The sequence below is a fragment of the Cyprinodon variegatus genome, unplaced genomic scaffold, assembly GCF_000732505.1.
Source record: "Cyprinodon variegatus isolate N-32 unplaced genomic scaffold, C_variegatus-1.0 Scaffold514, whole genome shotgun sequence".
NCBI lineage: Eukaryota > Metazoa > Chordata > Actinopteri > Cyprinodontiformes > Cyprinodontidae > Cyprinodon > Cyprinodon variegatus.
This window is the reverse complement of record NW_015150967.1, coordinates 448,417-468,518: the sequence shown is the minus strand read 5'-3', so window position 1 is coordinate 468,518 and position 20,102 is coordinate 448,417. Positions and strand designations below refer to the sequence as shown.

The following is a 20,102-nucleotide window of genomic DNA, read 5'->3' as shown; positions in this document are numbered from 1 at the left end:
AAAAGTAATCACTCACCTGAGCTTCTGTTCTGTTTGTGGAGCCCTGTGTGGAGTGAGGGAGGTGGAGGGGGGTATGATGGCGGGGACATGGGCCTCTGTGGATGGCTAGTACTTCCATTGATTGCATGAGAAAGAACTTGGCCCTAGGAGTGACCCAAAAGCCAGAAAAAGACACATCTTTCAGTAAAAACTTGTTATGAATAAGCTCGTAAATTCATAAAGTTTAAAATACAGATAATTTCTAAAGAGAAGAAAAATGTGTTACACAGGTAAAGTTGGACATATCACAATAAAAACATTTAGATATATTCATACAAATAAATAAGTCAGAGACTGTTTTGTTAGATGGGGAATTCTGGTTTTACCAATTATTAAATAGGAATAATAAAAACACATACAGTGAACAAACACAGCTCATTCACAAACATGTTGGTATTATTTAGTTAATGTAAGCAGGACAGAAGAATGGGAGGCTTTGCTTAAAAAAAGAATGGTCAAAAGTGCTCTCCCATTCAAAAAGCTTTGAAAGTAAATATTTATCAGGACAAAGACAAAATAGTTAAAAGTAAGATGTGATGAGACAGGTGAGTCAAAGCTTCCAAATCAAGAATGAATAAGTCAGGTTCAACCGAGCCTACTTCAGTTTTATGAATCCTGTTCATCTGCAGAGCTAAATACACAACCAATGTGAATATTCTCATTTTAATACACTGGGGGATTTTAAAACCACTAACAGAATTTAACGTTACTGCATAATGTAACAATGGGCTAAAACTACGTAAATCTAAATTCTTGGCGAATAGAAAAAGTAGTAGAGCAAGAATAAATATGACAGTCAAATGTCGATGACTGCTACATACTGAGCCCTCCTCATGTATTGGCATCCCTAATTACATTGATTTAAACCCAACTTAGCTTTTTTTGCATCAGCTTGCTATTACGGTACACTCAACAGTGGGCCAACATTAAGTAGCAGATTTTTGTCTCAAACACCTCCTTTAAAATCTGCATAACTAAAATTCTGGTCTGCATCTAGAACTTTTGTCACAGTTCCAGTTGTTTTAAAATATTAAGCATTGCCTTGACTATAGATATGGGCAAGTCTACATTGGCACAATAAAATGTTTAATAATTTCTTTAATAAATATTGTAGAGATATCCTTTCTAGTTGTTGCACTTAATGAGGGCAAACAATTTTATTTTTTTAATTTTTAAGGATTTTGTTATACAAACATTTCCAGTATATTTACATACATGACAATGTAATCAATAAATATACGGACATAAGGATTAGATGCCTTGAGAAAAAGAGCTATGTGATTAATGTCATGGCTAAGGCAAAAAAAAAAACTGCACAGGCTGTTAAAAATAGCTTAAATAAAGTACTTCAATTTCTTACAGCTTGGTAGGAAAGGTCAATGTGAAACAATTATTGTTATGAGGGGGCCTTCAAATTGACATTCTAATATTTTTAATCTGAGCTCTTCTTAAAAATCGTTAGGAATTTTAACTCTGAGAGAAAAATGTATTTATAAATTTGAATAACAGAATAACACAACGTCCCATCAGAAGGAATGGGAATCAGAAGGTTACATTTTCACTAAGTAATTTCATACCAAGGGCAACAATTCTGTTGAGTGATTTATCTCCAGGTTTGAAAACCTGCCAGCTGTAGTCACCACATAGTTAATCATCACATCATAGTTATCTGCTGTGTTTACAAGCAGGAACCAATTCTCCAAAAAATTACAAAAGGATCTACTTCTGGATCTCCTTGTGTTCCTATGTTGCTGCTATTATTGCAAACATTTTTTTTTTCAGGCTTTCGGAGGAACAAAATAGAAAAACATTTTATTTATTTTTTTTCTACTGAAAAAGCAGTTCTAAATTAGCCCTTGCATCTAGAAAGTAAAGTATATATCAGCACAATGATCATTTTAAGTAATTTGCCATTGGATCTCCAATAAAAACATGCAATAAATGACTAAAAATCATGTCACTGAAATCTGCTGTCACCGGTCAGGCAATTCAGCATTCCGGTTTCTTCTATGCTTCAGTAGTCGCAGGATCTAATACCAATAGTTAGAAATAAACAAAATCAAAAATATATCTGAAAGCAAAGCTTTGATTTTACACTATTAATGGGAGAGGGTCATTTTGACCCTTTATCTTTCGGCAGAGATGCTTGACATGGCATGTTTCCTACAGATTATGGGTCACTTCATAAACACCTATTTCAATTTAACTCTTAAGATGTGAAATGTGATTTGTGCACATTTACTCCCATATAAGTTGATATATTTTCCTTTGCAGGGAAACATGGAAGTTTGGTGAGCATATACAGAAGAAGACACAAGGTTATGGGATAAGCAGAAGGATTTTTCCACCCTGAAATACATAAAAAAAGAAAGCAGGAAAAGCAACAAGACAGGATGCTGAAGCTGACATTAGGCTAAAGCTGACATGAAAAAATCCATTAATGAAATAACAGGGAATTAGATATTGAAGTCTGACAGATGAGGAGCAGTTAATGGTTAGTGAGATTAAATTAATAAAAATAAAAACATAGTAATCCAACATATTGTGTAGTTTAGCCATTAAAATGATTAGGTGGGAGAGAAGCAACATTATCTTTTATGTAAATAATGAAATGTTACAAAGGTGGCTTGTTCAGATAATTACATTAGTGACAGTGGCTGCTGCAGCAGTAGAGCCCACAGAGGTTGTTAGCACATCATCAGGCCCAGCAGTGGATATGTAGGTAGAGACAAGGCTGAGCGTAGGCGAAGGCGTTGGGGAGGCACCAGGTGAGTCCAGGCTACAGATCTGAAGCTCATCAAGCAGACCTGCTGTGGATGATGAGTAGTGGCTGAGCGCTGACACTGTCACGGGGGAAGTCGCCGGTGACACACAGCTACCAGTGCTCATGTTGCTGAAAGCTGTGATGCTCTGCCCACTGATTGTTCCAGCTTTCATAACAGCTCCGCTGGAAACATACGGAGCGGGTGACGATAAGGCCTTGGGCATTAAGCTTGACTGGTAGTCGAGAGACTCGGAGCTCTGGCAGCGAAAGGGGGAGTGCCGTGCTGAAGGGTCAGGGGAAGGAGGCCCCTGGTGTTGGAGTAAGAGGAAATTTGTGGGAGAGGGAGGAAAGGAGGCGAGTGCTTAGTTACATCACTTATTAGCTTGAGTGTCAAAAAGGGTGGAGCGAAAACAACATTTAAGGTTGGCAGATGGGGAATTCAAGCTGCAGCAACATGTTTAAAAAACAAAAAAATGCTGTACATTCAAGACGTATCATTAGTATGAGTTTTTGCACAAGACGACAAATTATTCTTCAATTTAATGAGACAAATATGTATATTTGGTTAATAACAGACGTACAATAAACATGATTAAGAATCACAGTATAGTTGGTCGAATGGAAGCACCAACACAACACAACTAAAAAGCAGAAAACACAAGTTGCATACAAACCAAATTGAAATACAGGATAGCTACCTAGTGATGTCCTGATAAGCTGCACCTTTTTTTCTCCATCTCTGTCATCCAGTAAGACAGGCTCTTTGATTAGACATCTCCAAACAGCTTTTTGTTAAAGTCGTATTAAATTACCTTGATCCATTCAGCTATAATTTTTAAGACATCGCCTTAGATTATTTCAGCTACATTCTCTCCCAAGCTGAGCCATATTGGAGTAAAATGTTGTAGCTTTTGAATGTAGGAAGTTCATGGACACGGTGCGGCCCACAACATCATGGGCAATGGTAGGAACTTGGAATATAAATAGTAACTATTAATGCTCACTAGTTACTTTCCCCAAAAGTAATGGAATCAATTACTCAGTTACTGCACAATTAGGGTAACTAGTTGCTAGGTAAAGTAACAATGCAGTTACTTTATATCATTTAAAATTATCAAACTGTTATTGGAACTATATGATCGGGCATTTTATTACAAAACAAAGTTGTTTGAAATGATCTAATAAATCAAATAAGAGATGGTAGGGCTGGGCGATATAGAAAAAAAGCTTATCGATAAAAAAAATGCATATTGATCGATATCGATAATTATTGACAAGATTTGAAACCATATTTTATGTGCAGCTCTGCCTGGACATTTTATGATATTGCTAAATGATTTAATTTTAATAAAGAACACAAACACAGACTTCCAATTAAATCTTTATTTAATCAACTTTTTTAACCATAACAGAATTGTTTTAAAGAAAAATAACTTAAGAGACCTGAGTTAAGTTATTAAATACTGACAAAGAATAAACTAAAGTGACCAGAAAAGTGACCCCCCCCCCCCACTTTGTTTTAGATATTAAAGAAAAACAACTTAAAGTCTAGCTTATAATCCTAAACAGGGATAGCCTCATTATCTATTTATTGTTGGCTTCAAAGCTAAAGCCTAGACTCAGAGATTCAGCATTTGTTTGTTTCTTTAAATGGTGAATTTCTGTTACATTTAGTGACTGACATGGAGCAACAAACATTTCTGTATATTGCTGGTGAAGGTTCTCAATCATGCAGGTCATAGTCATTCCAAAAAAGAAAATTAAAAACAATCAACTTGAAATATTTTCCAAGTTTGAAGACATTTTGCTTTTTCAATTCAAGATGTCAGGAGAATACCAAAATCTAAAAAAACAAAACAAAGAAAAACCTAAAAATCAACGCTATTCCTGGCATTTTTAATTGAAAAAGCTTCCTGGCTAGGAAGCTAAATGACTTCAAACGTGAAAACAAAGTCCAGCGAATTGTCTTTAATTTTCTTTTTTTGGAATAACTGCCTGATCATTATAGCTGCTAGAAACGAAATAAGCAGGGAACATTAAAAAGATCCCTCAAAATCTGCAAATAGTCTAAATAACTATAACAACCAATGGGAAGGAACCATTAGAACAGCGAATGACTGATTGAAACCACAGCAATTTTACAGCTTTAAGTCATTTTTTGGGAAGCATCAATGTGTTAGCACGTGTAGCGCATTAACCTGGGATAAAAAAAATGATAGGTAATCATTGGGCAAAATGCTGAAAAAGATTTTAAACATTTTTATTTGAGCCTTCCAATGTTAAAAAAACCTAAACTTATCATTTTAGTTTAGATCTTTAAGGAAGGTCTGAGAGAACTCAGGTAAGGATTATAATCTTGTTTTAAAGGGACATTGTGTGAGAATTACTGCCATCTGGCGGTAAAATTATCATCTGGTAAAATGCTGAAAAAGATTTTAAATTTTCATTTGATTCAAAATGCATCACAACTTAGGACTCACATCTCATAATAAAAATACAGCTAAAGGATGCATGTTTTCCTGCTTAGTATTTGCCATACTTTGACTATTATTAAGGCATTGACACCAAAATAGGATATTCTTGTAATGCATTTATTTTTTTCATTTTAATGTTAAAAAGACCTGCAGCACATCTTTATACTAGTATCAAAGTATCAGTCCTAATGGACACTGACAAGGAAAACAAGTCTGTTGAGAACATTTCTAACTTTAACATTTCAATGCACCCATTTTGTTTCATTAAATATTTGCTTTTAATTAATTATTATTTAGGGGTGTAAATATCTATCTTTTTTTTATTGATGCATCGATCCAAGAGCCGATGCATCGACACCTCTGCAAGAGTATCGATTCGTGTGCCTGAGTAACAACAAGCAAATACGTCTACAAAATTAAACTTAACCTGCAATTTAAAAATCTTATCACTTAAAAAAAAAGTAGAGAAATACATTGGTTAAAAACAAACTGAACCAATGGAAAATAATCGGGTTCTTAATATTAAAGAGAATACGACGAATTAAACTTTAGAAATAAAGCTATGAACAAAATTTACAATATCGATAAAAATTAACACCTACATGTCAAATTATCAACAACTTATCTATATATAATGGGGTAAATAATTACTGAAAACAAGTAAACTGGAAATGAGATGCCAGGAAATCGCTGAATTAGCAATCACCAAATAACACATCCGTTAAATATACTGTGAATACAAGGCGTGTTAGTACAGTTATATAGGCAAATTAATCACAGTTTAGAACCATTAAGGATAAACAGCGTTAGCCTGTGACAACAATAACATTAGCTAATACCGCTAGCTGGATGCTAGTGAAACAACTGTTCACCTAACGGTAACCAAACGACACAGCGGTAGCTAAAAAACTTTTATGATGAAAAATATTTTAAAAAGTAACAAAAGAAAACGTTTCAAGTAAAAACTAAAGCGAACATCAGCGCACAAACCTTTAGTTTTCACACAGCGACCATGGCTACAGCCTCCATTTGCTAATCCTTTCTTTTCTGACGAACTAAGCTGTTCTCGCGAGACTCTAGACAACGCGAAAAGAACTGCCATCCGTCACATGTCATGTGACCTGAAGTCGGAAGTTCTCACGTCAATGAAAACAATCACTCTCTTTTCCTTCAATCTTGCCTCTTTTGTGCATTTTTTCTCCGATAGCGACTCATTTAGCCATGTCTTTAAGCAACGTAAAAGACACTAGCTTCTTGGGGGGCAGAATACCACCAGAAATAGAGTCGATGTCGAAAAATCTGAAGGATGTGGATCAAGAGTTGTTTAGAAAACTTCTCAAAGGTAAATACAATACAATAAAAAAACAACATAATTTGTTTTACAAAATGATCTTTGGGCTACTTTTACGCAGCTATGTTAATATATCTTGCAAAATAAACAAGTGAGTTTGTAATTTCTATTTACAAAAGAAAAGATCAGCTTCGTGTTGTTCTCTGTGCAGCTGTGGTCAGTGCACTGGAGGGAAAAGACTGCAGGGAGATCATGAAGTCGATCGCTGAAAGCAGTGTCATCCCACAGGAGAGGCTCAGTCACATCATCGCTGGGATGCACAGGGTGCTTTCAGAGGCCATCCGCCTCCCAGCGTCCTCACTCAAACAGGAGGTGAGTGTTCCTCTGAGGCAGGCAGATGGAGCTGCTGTGCTTTCAATTCAGTCACAGAAAACAAGTTTATATCTGTTTTTTGGTGAGGATTCTTAGTCGTCCAGGTCATAGTCACTCCAAAAACAGGTAAAAACAATCCATTGGACTTTGTTTCCAAGTTTGAAGATGTTTTGCTTCCCATCCAGGAAGCTTTTTCAATTCAAAAATGGAATTTTTTTATTTGAAAAAGCTTCCTGGGTGAAAAAAAAAAAAAAAAAAAAAAAAAAAAAAAAAAAAAAAAAAAAAAAAAAAAAAAAANGTGACGGCGTGCCTGGGTCCGCGAATGTGATTGGTTGGGAGGAAGTAGTGAGTAGCATAAACCTACATGCTAGGCTACAATGAGAAGGAAGGAAAACTGGTTTTCTTTATCGAACTTTTATCGACTCTCTTTTTTTCTATTGCGCCACACGTCTATCGATCGATATATATCGTTATTGAATTATCGCCCAGCCCTAAGAGATCAATTATTAAAAATGATGACATACCTAAAAAGGATCCATGTTAATCTACACCATTTTGGTTTGCATGGTGACATAAGTTTGTTGAGACACTCATGGCGATATATTTATGTAAATATGATTATTATGTTTAATGTTTAGGATAAAATGACTATAAAGCCTATTAGATGATTTAGAACTCAATATATTTCTGCATTGGAAATGTTTAACTTGCAGTTAGATATGTATAAAGCTAAAAATAATGCTTTTTAAATAATCTAACAAAAATGTACTTTGTAATGATTTGATGAATGTTAGGCACAAGAGAACTAAATTGGGACACCCCTTCTTCTAGCACCAACACTGTTAATGTTTCACATAGTATATTTTTGCAAATTCAACTAATGCAACAAGTGTGTAGCCTTTTAGTCACTCTTGGTGCTACCAAGTCCAAACACTGCAAAGACCAATAAGCAAACAGTATGCGTCTTTCTCTTATTGCACTGGATAGTCAGGTATGTACCAATACTTGTGCAGGCGAAGGTCTTGGTGGAACTGTAGGAGGCTTTGTCATCTCTTGCGATGGAGCTTGAGTTGAAGTCTGATTTGGATCTTGATCAGGGACCGTTACCTCCACTCTTGGATTTGAAGCCAAATATTCTGGATTTTTTTGATTTTCTGCACCCAAGTGGACAGAAACTGAAGTCCTCTGTGATGGGGGATGGGAACGGTTTAAAAATGCTTGTGGAGGGGAAGATGGTGGAGGGGAGCTTGAGGCTTCGGTTTGATGGTTAAGGTGAGAAGGGGGGTCCGGGATAGTGACAGGGGTGAGTTTAAGTGAAGAAACCTTACGCCTCTGTGTGCTGTCAGTGGCAGATGCACTGAAGTTGCTAATGTCATTTGCAGCTGTGGACTGATTAACCTGTTGGAGTGAATTTGCACTTGTCTCTGAGTAAGAGTAAGAGGATGTGCTGCTAAGAGTGTAGGACTCTTTTAATAGTGCTTTGTCATTCTTAGTCAATGTTAGCATTCCAGGACTAAAGTCATTAGCCAGATCAACGACTGAATTGTAGTGTGGAGGATTGGTGCCAACAGGCAAGAGGTTAAAACTCTTTCTCCTGGGGGGCGGCAGTGGTAAGGGACTAACATCCTTGTTAGCCAATCAGAAGCAGAAGCCATTGTAAGTTCAAACAAGTAGAAATAAGGAAGAAAACAAACATCAGCACAGAGATTCCATTATGAAGCTCTTTTAAGAATGTGTTCAAGAATACAAACACTTAGCAAAATCCCTTATTTCCAGCCATAATGACATTGACCAACAAATTACATAATTTTCACAATCCATAGAAAAAGATCAAATAATTTTATGTCACTCTAGAGTATGAGAAATGTACCTGTGGAGGAGACTTTTTGTCCTGTAGGTTGGGTCTGACACTCCGAAAGCCTTTAGCAGCAAGAGATGAATTACTGGCATCTCCATTCTTTAAACCATCAGTAGCACTGTGGGAACGCCAAGAATCTGCAGACCATAATAATATGTTTTGGAGGGTACTTGATTTAACACATTTCTCATTTAGTTAAGAGACATTTTACACCTTCTTTGGCTACGGTCATTGTGTTGTTTTTTGTTGTTTTTTTTCTAAATGGTTGAGCAACTTACCAAAGTCTGATGAGTGAGAATCATTACCTGAAAAACAGAATAGCAAACATATTCAGAATTGCCTCTATGATTGCTATGTTGAATTATGTCTCTAAAACAGCTGATCATTATCACGTTACATAAAAAAAAAAATTGTATTCGAGCTAAAGAAGTAATAGCAAAAGAAGAATGTCTGTGAGGTAGAGAAGCAAAGTGGTGAAAAGGAAGATTTAATAAAAGAACAGACCAAAGGAAAAAAAAAAAACTTTTATATTACTCTTTATATCACCATTACTCTGTTTTCATAGAGAACAAGACGGCATTGATTATAAATCTAAAAAAACAAGGAAAATGTTTAAATCTATTAGTCAAGAATTTATTTTAAAAGTGTTGTTTGTTTAAAGTATTATTTTGGGGGACTTTTTTTTTTTGCAGAAATAAAACCTGAACAAAAGCTTACAACATAAAACCAGTGAGATTGAGCAAAATCTGTTATATCCAATGCATAAAGTGGAATTACGCGATACAACACATTTCATTTAAATAATGCATACAGTAATCACCTTAAATACAAGAGTACATTATAAAGGTACAAGGAAGGCAAGAGAAGAAATTGCATTGCATTTCTATTATTGAGGTGCATAGACTTCAATGGATGTAAAACTAGAGATTTCACACAGAATCTTGTTTGACAATACATACTTTAGTTTCTCAACAAATATTAGTTATTTTCCTTTTTTTATTTTTTAGATTTATTAAAAAAACAAGCAAACAAACAAATAAAGACGGTGAATTAAAATTTGCACAAATAAATAAAATAGGCCCTCCCATGTCAAGATAAAGACCATAATACAATGTAAAAAATTAACCAGAATGTTGATAATCATTTCCTTATTTTGTTAGGACCCTTGTTGTCCTTTAGCAGTGCAACATTATTAGCTTTTAGTCTAGTAAACAAAGAGTAAAAAAAAAAAACAGTAACCCAAGTCATTCTAGAGCTCTAAGTAAACAGGACAAGATCAAATACTGTGCTTGAATTTGAAAGATAATTTCAATAATTTAAAAAATGTATTACTAGAAGATACAAATCTACATCAGTAGTCCAACTGAATGTATATTTTGATCTCCTCATGTGGCCATAATAAACGGAATCTCTCCAGCTATATAAATAGTGTACCAAGTTAACACTTGGTCTGCTTTCAAATAGCAGTAACTATGATCTTAGCGTCGTACTACTTGGTGGGAGAAGAATGCACTTCTCCAGAAGGCCCTCAGGATCAGCAGTTTTTTTCAATGGGAGACTTGGGACAGTTTGAGATTTTTTGTAGCAGCAGTTCAAATGCAAAATATAACCACAAACCTATCAAAGACCATAAGCTAGTTCCATAGAAGGAGATAACAGATCATTGGTTTTATAAGGCACTTTTATAAATACCTGTTGTACAATTCAGGGATCCACATCAGGTGTTGGACATGCCTGGTTTGTAGATATAAATTACAAAATGGACACATTTTTTTTTTTTTTTTGAGGTTCACAACCTTTGTGACTTCACTGGATAAGGTGAATCAAGTTAAAATGATTCAACAGTTTACTCTGCTGGTGTTTTCAACTGCATAAAGAAACTTGCTACTAATAGCGAAGGTGGAGAAACTAACTTTTCCAAAGCTGACACGATACAATCATCTTTTTAGAAGTTGAGGATACTCTTTAGACTGCAAGTTTCTCTAAGAATGGGGAATTATATAACAACTGTTCTAATTCACACTTCGCTTTTAAGAAGTGAAGAGTGCATCCGTGAGCACACAAAGATAAATTAGGTACTCATTTCTGTTGAAACTACCGTACATGTTTTAACAAGTAAACAGACTATGACATTAGCAAAAATAAACATTGAGGAGAGATTAATCTCAATGTGAAAATTTTTGTAAACTTTAAAAATCAAACTAACATTGAATTCTAAAAATTTCAATTATAGCTCATTTATGTAGAAGGCCAAGAATGTAGATTAAAAAAAAATAAATAAATAAAAAGAAATGCAAAACTGAACTAAATTTCACACACAAAAACATATGCCATCCAAAAAAAACTGTTTTACCACTCTATAGAGCCTTTTTCTTACAATGCAACATCTTAAGCATGTTATACTGTCACCAACTCCGCTCAGCTATAGTTTCACTAGAATTATAATTTTGTAATGTTTTAAAAGCTAAAATCTGTGTGTTTGCCAGTGTTAGTACCTGTGGGCAGATTTGGGGAGCTCTGGACCCTCTTCATGGGAGAGAGTATGAGTGACAAAGCCACACTTTTGCGAGCATATCCTCCGCTATCTGAGATTTCCAGCCAGGCCGGTGATCATTGAGCCATAAGCAGAAGCAGAAGCACACATGCACATGCACGATTGCAATAAAATCAACACACAAATACACAAATATGAACAGCGAAAATAAGCAGAGCAAAGCGCATGCATCTGAAAGGCTTACTTTATATTAAAGCACGCCAGTTGTTTGGTTCTGCATTAATTATAATTTTTTAATATTCAAGAGCCACTTGTTTGTTACATTCAGGGTGTATACAGGAGCTCTTACATTGTATTTAATATCTTTTAATACCTTTTTAATACAATCAAAACTTTTTTTAATGCAAAGATGACTGTTAGCTGCAACTATGGTTTAATCTTTTCACCTATAATGGAAAGTGACTTATTATAAAGGTGCTAAACTGCAAATTTTTAGTTTAATGGTTGAAGTGTGTGAGTGTATTAATGGTTAAAATTCTATCAAAAACAATTATTCATATAAAATGATTGTGTACTTTTTGTCTCGATGCATGAAGCAATGGTTCGGTTTTTTTAAACCTAAGAAAAGCTGTTTTATTGCCATCTGAATGAAGAGAACAGACTCTTTCTTTACAGCCATCTCAATGAATCAAATGAAAAATGGAAAACAGAAAAGGTTAACAGAAATGTGCAAGTTAAGGAAATTAACATTTAACATGAGCGCAACTCTAACAGAGGAAGTCCAAATTCCTGGACTAGCATTAAACCTGTTCTTTAAACAACATTGTACTTTGTACAAAACTTAAAGCATTAGTCTTATGAAGGTAGTTTCAGCTTTCCTAAGTTCCTGAAAGTGTAAATAACCTTTGTTTTGCTGAAAAGGCTACTCTATTGTTTAAAAAAAGTTTTACTTGCCTTGCAACTGTTCATCTGTGTTTGAATCTGGTTCTCTCTGACCAAATGTCTGAAAAGGCTTATATCTCAGATATATTTTTGGCATTAATTCCAGCAAGTCCCTTATCACTGATTGGTGGTTGACACAGTTTTAAAAAGTTATTCTTAAGCTAAACATAACTGGCTTTCTGTAACATAGTACATTTGCAAAAGAGCTTTGCAAAAAGTATTACTAATCAATAAGATGTTATCAATTTATTTATTGGCAAAAATATATGATTTCAAAACAAGAAAATCTGACAATAGTAATCATTTTTTATTTATTATACTTTGTCAAGCATAACGTTGGTATGGAATGATAAAAAGATGAGTCTGCAATTTCTAAAGCTAATTTGAATGTCTTTGTGTCCATACCTGTATTCATATTGAAGAGGACTCCTTACTGATCTTCTGCAGGGGCGCACACTTCCCTGCAAAAAAAAGAAAAAAGAAAAGAAAATAAGTAAGGCTTTTAAAAAGAAAACTCTTCTACCTTTTACTTTGAAGTGTTAAAAAGCTGGACTCGTACCGACACGCAGCCACAGTTAAAAATGTATTCTACAAGGCTAATGCAAAAAGTTACTTTTTTATTTTAAAGATTTTAGCTTAAAATTGGGTTGGTCAAGGAAATTCAAAAGCAGGCAGTTTCTGGTGACTTGCTTATTTCAAAAGACAAAAGCTACAATAACCACCAAACATCGATGTTCTGAAATATACTGTTTATAAATATACTTTGAACAAATATACTTTCAAACTTGAAATAGTTTGAACTGCAAAATATCAAGGGTTTGCTAATTAACCACAGAAATAGACATCAAAACTTTTTTTTTTCATTTTTATTCCTTTGGTAAATTTTGTATTTGGTTAGACATTATCCACTAATACTACTGTGACTTTAGTGCAAGCTTTTAGCTAGGAATATTTCATAGGCTGTATCACATGTTTAGGCTTTGTGCGGTGTTGGGGGTTCAAAAGGTTGAAATTTAGACTCTCTGAAACACTATTTCTTGCATTTTGAGGTGGAATGCAGCTAACTTTTGGTCTTTGTTCCAACACTACTTTTGTCCTGATTATTTGAAGTATGTGTGCCTGACTAGAGGTGTAAATTTCATAAGGAAGACATGAGATCATTTTTGGGTACAATGTTATGTTTCATAAGTTAATTCAAACAATCAAAGTGTAGCTTAATGCTAAAGGTGAAACTTGATTGTTACATATACAACAAGTTGAAGAATGAAAAACTAAAAAACAATCTACAAATACTACAACACAATCTGCAAACCAAAAGATGTGAAAGGACTGCTTTTATCTCCATGTATCTACTCTGCTAAGAAAGCAGCCAGAAACTTGATTGTCACATTTTCATGTATCTTAGTACACTTTGTAAATGTAAGCTGACGTGTTACACAAGCAGGTTTGTTGCGCCAAGGGCAGTCATACCAATTGTAAATGTCAAAAGTGCAAAATAAGTGCACTTTTTATCCACTAATAACACCCATTTATCAATCTTTGGAGTATTGTCCCAAAGAAAAACAAAAAACAAAAAAATCCAAAATAATCCACAAACAGAAAAAAGCCCAAATTGATTAAAAATATATATATATATACATACTACATGTAATGGAAACAGACCTGATCATGTACTTTTTATTGCTCAGTTGCAGAAGGAGAAATAATCGTAATTCAAAGTTTTGGATACTAATTGATGAAGTAGATGTTACACGCAATATTAAAAAGAATTGTGAAACCAAACACTAGAACAAAACACCTTTCAATGTAGGTAATATAAAACCTGCTGCAAGGCCTTTTCAGCACAACCAATACACAAATAACTCTATTGGCACTAATAAATGATGTCGATTACAATGTTTATCCAACTTAATCCATGCGTCCCTGGATCTATTAGCTATTTGGAGCCAATTTCCTTGAACTGCAGCTAATGACACATGGTTAATATGCACATTGTATACATCAAAAGCTAAAAGCAAGAACATGCATTGCATTACTCCCTGAGTACATAATACACTGTCATCATGGGACTTGGGGCCCATGGTGCAAACATGAAGTAACAAACTCTATTGGATGCCATAGAGCATGTGTTTTCATAAATAATGTTGACAGATTGCTGACACTGTATTACGCACAGGCAGACACACATACCAATGCAACATTTGTGGATCTTGTTATAAAAAGTTTTTTTTAAAGATAATTTGTATATGTTTGTGTATGTTCTCTAAAACATGAATGGTGGCTGCTAAATTACAGTAGGATATTGTAAGTTTTAAATTATATTGTGGAGAACTTTCTTTATATGTTTAGTCTGAGGTTGGACTTTTAAGCTGTAGTCAAGTACATTGTTTAAGTTTCTACAATCGGCACAAAATAAATACATGTGCATATTTCAACTGTGCCAATCTGTATAATAATGTTAGCACAATAAAGCGACTCCATCCAAACAAATAAAAAAGCAGTAGGGATTTTCTATTTCTACTGGACACAAAAGCTATGCGATAATGACACGCTGCATTCTATAACATAGAATAACATGCATTTCCAGACATTTGGTGCAACTTTATAACACCCTGGGGCCTATTTTTCCATTGAAAAGTAAAGTGTTAACAACCATGGTTGTCACTGGAGCTTATTTTGGAAGAGGTATGTAAACATACCATGACATGAATGTATTGACCATTAGAAGAAGGCTTCAGTGATGAGTGACTCTGGATGAAAGGCAAATCATTCTTCATTTGATCTGAAATACAACCTTCCAGGCTGAAATAAGACGACAGCTAGGGAAGGAGCAACTTCTGACATTTGTTTATTTCTACACAATATAATTACATTTTAATAACTTTTATAGTAAAACATTTGCTACTTTGAGACATTACTTCTGACCAAAATGTGACGATAAGTCTCCATAACATGGCTGCATAAACTTTTTTCTGCTGGGAAAATCTGATGTCTTTAGTTCTGATGTTGCTCTTCTCCAGTCCTAATACTTGGACACTTTAACAAAACTTGTTATTGAAAAAGCAGTTCCTCCACATATTTCCTTGATATGATAATAAAAGTAAAAGCCACCAAGCCATGGCTGTCAAAATCTTATTGTGTTCTTGTGCTATGCTAGATATATATTATAGTTGGCTGTTCTAAAAGATTTAATTACATTTATTTAGAAACGAAAAACAACTGTCATGGAACTTTGTATCAGTTTCATACACTGAGTTATCTAACCATATCAAATCTATTATTTAAAAAGATAGGCATTTTTCTACTTTTTGGTTAAAGTTTCTAAAAGCGAATTGCTCTATTAAAACAAAAATAATCATTAGTATAAAGTGCACACAAAAAAGCTTCCTTAGCATAAATATCATCATAATATCTTTAAAAATCATTCTTCCTTTTATTTGTTTATGTTGCATGAAGCACATGCCAAACAAACTGGTCCTTCAAGGGATACATTAGATTGAAACTTTTTTTTTTTTACAAAATAATATAATTAATATAACTAATTGTGATTAATCATCTAATAAACAACTGAAATAATCAACAAATGATTTACGGTAGTTTTCTGAGAATCGTTAACTGGAGGGTAGAGTGTAAAACATGCCAGCATCAGCTGAGAGCGCAACCCATTCAAAGCAGTAATTATACTGAAATTGTAAAAAAAAGAAAAGTAAATAAAAAAATTAACAGCCAAGATGAAAAAAAATTTTTTGCAGAATGCCTCATGTGCTATATTTCAACTCCACCTGGTTTAAATTATGTTAAAAATAAGGCAAGTTTTGTTATCTGATTATAAATTGATTCATCAAAAATATAATTAACAAATTAATCAATTAGCAATTAATCGCTAGTTCTTGCCCTAATATATAGTTCTAAAAACATTTACTGTACCATCTTAAGCCCTTTTACTTTGTTCAGTATTATATAACAACTAAATGACACTGTGGTCTCAAACTCTATTGAAAATCTGACATCCGACTGCAAGGCTCCCCCTCGTCGAGTCTGCTATCAGAAATGTAATTTTAAGAAACAAAATGCACCAAAACACACACAGCTGATAAGTAAATAACATTATAGTGCCTTATACCTGCCTTCTTGAGTCTTACTCTAAGCACAACCACCATCTTTTAAGCTCACCTTACAAAATAACCTAACTTCAAAGCCTGGATGACTGACATTTCATTTTGAGACATTATCCCTGAACAAAATATGACAATCAGTCTCCATAACATGGCTGCATAAACTGATTTAGGTCCCCACAACACGAGTAACGCTCGCCCACACACAGCCACACACAGTCATACACACAAGAGTAAATCATGGGTCTGGCGTCGCAGGCTGTCTGCATCCAAATGATGGTCAGGTTATAAGCAGCATCATGTTTCTTTGAGACAGATCAGCGGCGACACAGCAGCTGCGACCATGGTGTAAAGTTAGGGCAGGACGCTTGAAGAAACTGCTTCAGGCTTTACTGCTCTGCCCATGTGCACAGGCAGAATTTAAAAAAGCTTTTAAAGACAAAATCTGCAACCCTTCAAAGATTATGCTTTTTGCAGTAGGTTACAAATAAAATATTTTTTATATTAATAGGTGGACTAGATATTAAATTAATTGGCAGCCAATTGTTTTCAAAGCATTCATGGTATCACTTCCAATAACAGAAAGCGGCACAATGATCCAGAGTGCAAATCTAACTTGATTAAAATACATCAAATGTTATCTTTAATAAAAGAACCTTTATTTTCAATGAGCTGCTCTGAATATTCTCCTAACTGTACATGCCAAAGCATTTGGTAGGTTCACTTTCACAAAGTTATTTATTTTTTATTTTGCAGTGGTTTATCCTCTGTCTGCAATTTAGACATTGGTGGGCCACTCTGGAGACTTGTGTGTATATAATTACTGGCTGTAACAGCAGCGGGTTTGCAAATACACAAGAAGGAATTATAAACCAAAGAAATCTGTGAGGTGGAACATCCAGCCGTCAAGATCCATTAAGCTGTTGACACTTCTCTGTACTGAAAAGCCTTATTTTAAGTATTTCACCTTTTACTTAGTGGCATAAAAAAAAAAATTATTTAAGAACCTTGTTTCTGACTACAAATAGTATCAAGATGCACATTCCAGGACATGTTGTATTACAGATGGTTTAAACATGTTTAATAATAAAATGTATTCCGGTATCTAGTTTTCTCATAACACTAGAATAGAAATGCTTCAACGGATGAATTAAAATATATGAGGGCCAAAAACTTTTAGTTCAGCAAATAAGATCATTTCTCAAATGGAATTTAGCAAAGAGGTTGAATTCTTTGGTCAATGTTTCTTTGGTCTCCTGAGTTTAATATTTATATTATATTCGGGTATATTTAATCAATATACCCGATTAAAAAACTCTATTGGTTGAGAGGTTTGAAACAAACAAACAAAAAAACAAAAAATAAAAGGCAGTTCATCATTATTTACTTTCTCAGGAAACTGACACCATGTGGGCACCTTCTAACAACCTGTTGAGTAGTGGCGGACATTAGCATCATCCTCTGGACAAAATTGAGGTAATTTTATAAAGTGGAACCTATTTTATCAATCCCAACACCACAGGTGATCTATGGAGGGCTATTGGTTAGGATGATTCTTGCATCAATACTTTTCGTATAAAATGAATAAACTTAGTTTACTTAGAAAGCGTTTCCAAGCGAACCTAATTTTTGGGTGATTATTTTTGACACAACGGTAGACAGCAAGTACTTAATGGAGATAAAGCCCTCAAGGACCCTGACCCTGAGTGGTCAGTCTGGCAGTGATACTTTACTGATGTCAGCAGATTAAGCTCCTTAGAAAATCTATTTTAAGACCTGAAAGACTTTAAAGTTGTCACAGAGACATGTTCTAAACATCTCTTTGTGAACAGAAAAGCCTGTCAGCTGTTAATAACAGATCCAGTAGGAGCAAAAATGAATATATTTTCTACAACGATGGCCCACTGCATGTAAATGCAAGGATTTCACTCAATCATGGGAGTAAAACTAAAGAGCAAAGTAAAGGCCATTTGTGGTATCAAACTGGTGATAAGGGAGATTTCCCTTTAAAAAAAAAAAAAAAAAGAAAAAAAAATACTGGAGGGCCAACATAAATCTCAGTTGAGACTTTGAGAAGGACAGGCAGATAGGAACACATCCGAAAAAGGCAGAACGTGGAATTACTGCATTTTTGTATTTGCTGTACTGAAGCCAAGTTATTTTAGTGGCACATTTTTGTGGTAAAACAAAGGGAGGTAAATGGCTGCCATGAAAGTAAACAAGGGAATAAGAAGAGCGTGGATGAGTTAAGTTAATCTGAAAAAGTACATATAGAGAGTTTTTCTCGTGATTTCAATTAGTAAGACTACTGAACAGCCTTTTGAAAACTAAACTGAATGTTCAGTGCACGTAGTTAAACACTCCCAGTAACAAAACTGTTAGGTTTACCAAGCAGGAAAACCTTCAAAGTTAGCCACTTTCATAACTCTGATATCTTTAAAAAAGCACAGGGATGTCAAAGAAATTTTTCAAAGGAACCTTCTACTTTCTCTTCAATATACATGCAAAGACAGTTTCAAAATGCTAACTGTGCAAATCACTAATTAAGTACAATCAGCTAAAGCCAGTTTGTCAGGTAAATTTGTAATGATACGATTTACTTTAGTTAACACTTTTGCTCCCGATGTTAGAAGCAGAACAGGAATTGTGCAGAACTATTTAAGGAGGCATTATTAATACTTAGAAATCATAGTTTTATGTAAGAAAGGAGATTTTAAAAAAAAGTATTTGACCAAGCATCAGAGAAACCAAATTCTAAACTATTAATGTGAGTTTTGCACATTTTCTATTAAGCCTTAGTGAGTAAATTCAAAGCTTGAACAAAGCTCTATAACATTCTCTGTTACATAACGTTCTAAAATCCTGGGCTAGATTGAAATTATGAGCTTGAACTTGAATTGTTAAAATATGTTAAGAATTCAGTCAAATCAAAGCAAAAGCTGTAACTGCTTTACTGCACTGACAGAGGCAAACACATCAATAGAGTTCATCCAAAACATTGTTTCAAAGCTTTTTTACAAAAGCACAAAGCTGTTCGTTGTGAGATGCAGGACATCATACAAGGAAGCTTTATGAGTGTAACTGTTCAAACAGCGCATTACTGCCACTAGTTGAACAACAGATACTTCCAACAAAGTCTACGTTATCGGATTTGTTTGTTCAACCTTGCAACTCATTAGCAGACCCCCCTCCTGGCTGTATGAAAGGACCTAGGAGGTCAAAATGCTGACCGTGCATGCCCACTCACTGCCCATACTGCACATAACAGAGGGCCGTGTGTTCTGCAGATTGCATCACAACTGCACTAACGAGCAAAGCCATCAGCCTGGGAGCACTAATGTAATTATATAACACAATTCCTCTCGCTCGGAGTCGGGGAATCAGGGACGAAGAATGAATAGGATTTGACAATTGGAGGGTTTATTATGTTACCATTCTAATATAGAATCTAGAATGTGGTTAGCTTCTGGGTTTGATGTTTATAGAGAGGGGAAAAAATTGAAAGACTTAAAGGTGAAATATAAAATAAGTACTTCAAAAAAGGGAAAATATTTTTGAAGGAAAACAAAATGGAAATTTAAAATTTAAAAAACTGCCATAACCTGCTAAATATAAGACATTTTAGCCCACGTTTCATGTCTAACTTAATCAAATGCACACAGCTTATAGTCAGTATCCCATTAAAAAACAGCCTCCAGACCACTCAGGTCTTCTGGCTCCAGCCTGCTCTGCATACCTAGAACCAGAACTAAA

The 20,102-nt window shown here is 34.7% G+C and overlaps 2 protein-coding genes across 17 annotated transcripts in view; one reads left to right on the top strand and one right to left on the bottom strand.

Annotated features, from left to right (window-relative positions):
- Window positions 1-20,102, bottom strand: part of sorbs2 (sorbin and SH3 domain containing 2) — a 66,734-nt gene that overhangs the window by 37,933 nt on the left and 8,699 nt on the right. For 9 of the 16 annotated variants that reach the window (XM_015390816.1, XM_015390829.1, XM_015390817.1 and 6 more), the window contains exons 3-8: window positions 12,640-12,695; window positions 11,294-11,383; window positions 9,077-9,103; window positions 8,811-8,935; window positions 7,940-8,566; window positions 17-143 (exon numbers count right to left, since the gene is read on the bottom strand). In XM_015390816.1, coding sequence (XP_015246302.1) covers window positions 17-143; window positions 7,940-8,566; window positions 8,811-8,935; window positions 9,077-9,103; window positions 11,294-11,383; window positions 12,640-12,649 — 1,006 coding nt within the window. In that variant the 5' untranslated portion in view covers window positions 12,650-12,695. Of the gene's footprint in view, window positions 1-16; window positions 144-2,682; window positions 3,112-7,939; window positions 8,567-8,810; window positions 8,936-9,076; window positions 9,104-11,293; window positions 11,384-12,639; window positions 12,696-20,102 lie in introns of all 16 variants that reach the window. The other 7 variants (XM_015390824.1, XM_015390832.1, XM_015390826.1 and 4 more) reach the window with 6 other exon arrangements.
- On the top strand, window positions 6,371-7,062 carry LOC107094921 (COMM domain-containing protein 5-like). Its single transcript, XM_015390834.1, has 2 exons — window positions 6,371-6,619; window positions 6,780-7,062. The coding sequence occupies exons 1-2, from the start codon at window positions 6,499-6,501 to the stop codon at window positions 7,034-7,036; spliced, it is 378 nt and encodes a 125-aa protein (XP_015246320.1). The 5' UTR covers window positions 6,371-6,498; the 3' UTR covers window positions 7,037-7,062.